General features: G+C 55.8%; 1 protein-coding gene across 1 annotated transcript in view; it reads right to left on the reverse strand.

Moving 5' to 3' along the window:
- The window catches only part of CBLC (Cbl proto-oncogene C), a 19,591-nt gene extending 14,205 nt beyond the window's left edge, over positions 1–5,386 (reverse strand). The window contains 5 exon segments of the mRNA XM_007943085.2: positions 1,279–1,416; positions 2,803–2,924; positions 3,179–3,335; positions 3,613–3,759; positions 4,929–5,386. Of these exon segments, the coding sequence (XP_007941276.2) occupies positions 1,279–1,416; positions 2,803–2,924; positions 3,179–3,335; positions 3,613–3,759; positions 4,929–5,386 (1,022 nt within the window).
- Between the last annotated feature and the right edge of the window lie 382 nt (positions 5,387–5,768).

A 5,768-nucleotide genomic window follows, 5' to 3' on the forward strand; every position in this document is an offset into this window, starting at 1 on the left:
CTATCCATGGCAGCTCCTGAGAGAGGGGCCCTGGGGCAGCCAAGGTCCTTGGTTGAAGAGCTCCAGCCAAGCTCGTCCCCCAGAGGCAGTGGTGGTTCACTGATAGAACTCTCCCCTCCGGTGTGAGAGACCTGAGTTCCATTCCTGGCCAATGCACCTCAGGAGTCGCCACCTCCTATCAGTCAGAGGAGGCTTGCATGTTTCTGTGACAGTGAACCCATTTCAGTGGCACTTCCAGACCAAGATGGACTGGGAAGGAAGGCCTGGCTACCTCCTTTCAAAAATCAGTCAATGAAAACCTTATGGATCCTGCTTTGCCATGAGACCAAAACTGGATGGTGTTTGGCTACCACTACCGAACCTTTTGATCAAAGATTCTATAGATAAAGCTTTGATCAAAAGGGGGAAAATGTGGAACAGAATTTTGAATTCTAAGGGAATCTAGACTTTCTGGAGTCGTGGAGGCTCGATGAACCCCCAAAGCTCTTGCCCTGAGATCATCTTTCAACCTTCAACCAAAAATATCCCTTAAAGTCTTCTTAAAACCCAATCAGTAGTTTGGCTTAACTAGTGAAGGAAGTCTGCCTTGAGGGTTTTGCTCTTTTAAGAATTATCTGTATGGGATCAAACTGACAACAGCAACCTGAAAGATTAGATAGAAAACTGTAGGGAAGTGAGTTTATGTCAATGGGGGAGGAACAGCTCAGAAAAGGAGGGTGAGAAATGGTTGCATAACTTAAAGAATGCAATCAGTATCACTGAATGTACGTGGAGAAATGGTTGAATAGGTGTCTGTTCGCTGTGTATATTTTCAACAACAACAACAAATAATAATAAAATAAATTAACCTATGGATCACGTGGTCTGATCCATAACCAATTGTGGGGATGTTTTGGACCGGGCAGTTTTGTTTCAACTTGACCGCAGGTAACAACAAAAACTGATTGCCCAGTTCTCTTCTTGTCCTAACTGACTAGATTCTAGAACAGAATATGAAAATCTAGAACCAAAAGCTCCTGAGCCCAACATCAAGGAATGAAGCCCCTGGTGTTGTACCCAACTCCCCACACACCTCTCAGAGCTGCTGCAGCCCATAGGGCAGCTTTGTGTGAGGGAGAAAATAGAACCACTTCCTCAAGGCCTTTGACTGCCACCTGCTGGACTATTGTGGTATTACAAATTTACGCTCCAGGCATGGTTCTTGGACAGTACCAAGCACGCACAGCCTTGCGCACTGGGTCGTGCAGACACCTTCCCCTTGCCAGGATGGGGACTCACAAGCCTTTTCTTTGTCCTTCCAGGAGCACCTGGAACAGGGGTCTGCTGGGAGGGATGGTCTGTACGATGCTGCCATCTGAGCTCACGTACCCAATGGCCCACTGTCCCAAGTGAGTACAGCTGGGGCGGAAGATGTAGCTGGAAGAAGAGGTAGGCGGGCTGGGGTCAGGGGGTGGTCATCACTGTCCCTTCACGGGCCTCCCAGCCCTCCACCCTGTTGGGTCTCCAAGTGTCTAAACTGTCATTCCTTTACAGACCCAATTCCCTATCCATTGGGCAATACAAAGAGATCTGGTGGTGCAGAGGTTAAAGCATTCAGCTGCTAATCACAAGGTCAGTGGTTCGAACCCACCAGCTGCTCTGTGGGAGAAAGATGGAGCAGTCTGCTTCCTTAATGATTGAAATCTTAGAAATCCCAGGGGACAGTTCTACTCTGTCCTATAGGGTCACTGTGAGACAGAATGGACTCTATGGGAGTGGGGCTTATTTTTTTTTTGCAACATAGTGCTTGACCCTCTTCCACCACTATAAAGGATATATCTGTTGTTCTCCCCTTCCTATAGCAGTAGCCCAGGTTTCTTTAGGGCACCTCTCTCTCCTTCACTGGGGTTTAGACAAGGCTGATTCCTACTTGGCCCATCAGCACATGTCAGTACCCTTGACCACAGTGATGGGAGTCTGCCCTGAGGATTTTGATGAGAGGATCAGGAACAAGGTACCCATTTCTATGGAGGAGGCTAAAGATATCAGGTGGGCCTTCCAAAGCCATTTTGACACCACAAGGAAACTGGGAATGAGGCCAACACAGGGGAAGCAGATAAAGGGTGAATAGGAACCAATTCCTGACTATCACTTGGGTACCTGGATCCAGCTATGCCTGAAACCCACACTGTATGGTCTTTTGGGTTCTGGGAATTAATTTATTTCCATGCCCCTCTCCCCCTTGTTAAGTCATTTTGAAGGGTATTAGCCAAGTGATAATACACTCACCTACCTGGGGACCCCGTAGCCTTGCAGGAACACAGGAATCTGATCACCTATTACCTTAATTCTGTTGGGTTTCAGGGACCTCAGTCCCTCAATGCTTAACTCTCTGGGGGACCCAACAGCTTAAAACTCCCAGTTTGAAACACTCAGGTGTCTGGTTTCCCAGTCTCCTATGCCACCAGAGAGGTGTCATATTACAAAGATGTGACTGACAGTGCAGTTTGGGCAGCACGGAGGATGTTATCAGAGCAAACCTCAACCCGGGACAGCATTCTCAGGACCTCTGCTAGAGGCCAGGCAGCCCGTTCGGTTGCTGGACTGTCCCCTGCCATCTCCCTGGAGGTCCAGGGAGAGAAAGAGGGGTCGCAGAGGCACCAGGCTTCCGGATCATCAACTCTCTGGAGTCCCAGAGACCTTGGCCTGGCCTTTTACTCCTCACATGCCCCCGAGAAAATCGGGGCTTTCACCACCCATAGGCCCAGGGCCCTGGCACAAAGCCCCCGGCAGCCTCACCCCTCTAAGCCTGGACCCTCTTACCTGCCTGGCTTGTCCCTGCAGGCCTGTAGGCGTGCGTGGACCTCGTCATAGGTGAGGAAGGCCATGTAGCCAGGGTGGTTGAGGGCCAGAAGCTCCCAGTTCGTGAGCAGTGTGGGCCATGGCTGGGGTGGGGAAGGGCGTGGTCAGGGCGGGCTTTGGGAAGCAGCCCAGACCTCTGGTGCCTCCAGGGTCCACGATGCCAGCCAGCTCACTCGCATCCGAAGAGGGGCTAGGAATGTCTCTTTACACAGAAGACTCTGGCCCCTCCTCCCCCAGGACCCAGGAGTCCAGACCCCTAATCTTTCCTCCCTCTGACCCAGGAGTCCAGGCCCCCAGCCCCCTCCTCCCTCAAACCCCAGCCCTGACGTTGTCTGACCTGGAAGAGCCTGGTGAAGATGTCAAACTCGAAGATGGACACATGACCACTGCAGGTGAGGTCGATGGTGGAGCGCAAGGCCAGGGCCGTGGAGCCTGACTCCATGGGGTGGCAGGTGCCCAAGAGGGACTCAAACTCTGCCCAGGGCAGCAGGCACCTGGTGAGGGGTAAAGATTAGGCAATCCACTTCCGTATTGATACCTCCTCTGAAGCCCAAGGAGGGGTCGCTATGAGTCAGATCTGACTTGACAGCAGTGTTTTTTTGTTTTTTTTTTAATGGGAGACTAGGACAGGAGGGTCTCTGGGAAGGAAGGGCTGAGGCCTGGACGCTTAGGTCTGAAGGACGAGGAAACTGGGGATCCAGGATCCTGGGTCCCTTCAGGGGGAGGAGGGGGCTCTGGGGGCTGAAGGCTCTGAGAGCGGGGCTCACTCACCTCACCCCGCAGCACTCCCTCCAGAAGGTGTGGGCTGGCGCCTTGGAGAGCTGGTACACATGTCCACAGTATTGACCCCCGGGGAAGAGCGCCCCAAGCTCTGCTAGCATGTGACTGAAGATAAGGGATAGCTTGGCCAGGTGGCACCTGTGAAGAGCGGCTCTCAGGACCTGGGCTGGATCTTGGGGCTCCCCCCAACTTCCGTCTACCCATGGGGCAGTCCCACAGGGACACGTGATCCCCTGCTCCCCAACAATCGGCCTATTCCAGTCCTGTCTGCCACCTCCCCTCTCTGGCCTTCACTGCCCTTATCTTTAAGAGGAGCATAGGTGATGGCCAAGATCCAAGATGTCACTGGCCGTCAAGGAGTTGCACCCCAACTCACGGCACCCCTGTGTGTTGCAGAGTAGAACTGGTCCACGGGTTTTCTTGGCTGTTATTTTTACAGACGCAGCACTCCTGAGTGGGTTTGAACCACTGACCATTACGTGAGCAGCCAAGCTCAAACCATTTAGAACATCTGAACGGTTCAATCGCTGTCAAGAAGTGGTGTGGGGCCTGAGAAAGTCGAGAACACTCTCTGTTCTAGAGCTCGCTCTGTGTTCCGGGCTCCTGTCCATCACTCATCAGCCACACCTCCAGAGTTCTATTGTCCCCCAGAGGGGGCAGCCTACAGACAAGCCCTGGGCCCTGAACTAGTTGCTTCTCAAGAACTACAGACCAAGGCCCTGGAGAGCCACAGAGGGGAGGCCGGTTCATGCCTCTCCAAAGAGAGCAGGGCCTGGGGGTCTCTGGTTCCTGACTCCTCCTAGAGGGGCAGTTTGAGTTTGGAACTTTGATTCCCAAAAGAGAGTCAGATAGGGTGTTGCGTGCTGCGGTGGGCAGGGATGGGCGGGACCCCTCAGGCAGGGGCCTTAATGGGGCTTCAAGATCACAGTCTCCAGGTGTGTGACTCCTCCCCTCTGCCGGGCGAGAAGCCACAGAGGGTCGCTAGGACAGCTGGGTAGACGCTGCTGGGGGACCAAGAAAGAAGGGCTGAATTTCCAAGGAAGGAAAATGCTGGGTAACCCCGTCTGCCAGGTTTTCTCAGGGAGGAGGGTCTGGGGTGCCTCTCTTCACTCCTGGGTCTGAAGGGGAGGGAGCTGGGGGCCTGGTTTCCTGGGTCTGAGGGGAGAGGGGGCCGAGACCTGACTCCAGCGTCTGCGAGGAGGGGGCTGGGCATCGGGACTCCAGGGTCTGCGGGAGGAGGGGCCTGGGGGCGTGGCCTGAGCCTCCTTCCGGCTCTTACCTAGGTCCCGGGGCCTGGTGTCACTCACCGGAGCCTGGAGCCCTCCCGGAAGAGCTCGTCCTCCGCCCCGGTTCGGCCCGGCGGAGATAGCAGCACAGCCACCTTCCTGCTTTTGGCCTCCAGGTTGGCCAGGTAGACGACGAGGAAGTCCCAGGAGCCGCCGGGCCCCTCAGGACCGCTGCTGCCTGCCACCTGCCGGGCCTTGGCCACCTGGCGCAGCAGCTGCGCTGTGCGGGGCAGCAGGTCCCGCAGAGACGGGGGACTCGAGGCTAGCCGGGGGTCCCCGCATTGCGCTTCCAGGCGTTCCAGCAGCTTCACCGCCCGGTCCAGCGCTCGCTGCTGCCCCGACTGCCGACTCCGAGGGGCAGCCGCCTTCGCCGCAGCCATGGTCACTCGGGTGCCCTGGAAGGGACGGGCGCGGCGGGGAAGGGCGCGGTCCAGGGTGAGGGCGGGCCGGGGCGGGCCGTGGAGAGCCGGAGAGGGCATCCTGGGACCTGTGTCTCCAGAGGGAGCAGAGGCGAGGGCTCGGGGCACCTGGGTCCCCCTAGAGGTGGGGCTTGGAATTCTGATTGCCAACAGAGAGCAGGATAAGGTGGCGCCTGTAGGTGGCGATAGGAGGGTGGGGACTGCAGGTGGGACGTCCAGGCCCGTTCAGCGAGGAGCAAAGGGCTAGCGCCGAGGTTGCAGTGGGGAGACGGGGGTGGGGTGGGGCGGGCACCTGGGACTTCTTTAGGGGTAGTGGGAGCTCTGATGACGTAGTGCCCAAAACACTTGACTGCTAACCAGAAGGCTGGCGGTTCAAACCCACCAGCCACTCCTTGGAAGACTGCGCAATCTACTTCTGTAGAGATACCACCTCGGAAAATCC

The sequence above is a fragment of the Orycteropus afer genome, unplaced genomic scaffold, assembly GCF_000298275.1.
Source record: "Orycteropus afer afer isolate SDZICR_OR568_19922 unplaced genomic scaffold, OryAfe1.0 scaffold00099, whole genome shotgun sequence".
Classification (NCBI taxonomy): Eukaryota; Metazoa; Chordata; class Mammalia; order Tubulidentata; family Orycteropodidae; genus Orycteropus; species Orycteropus afer.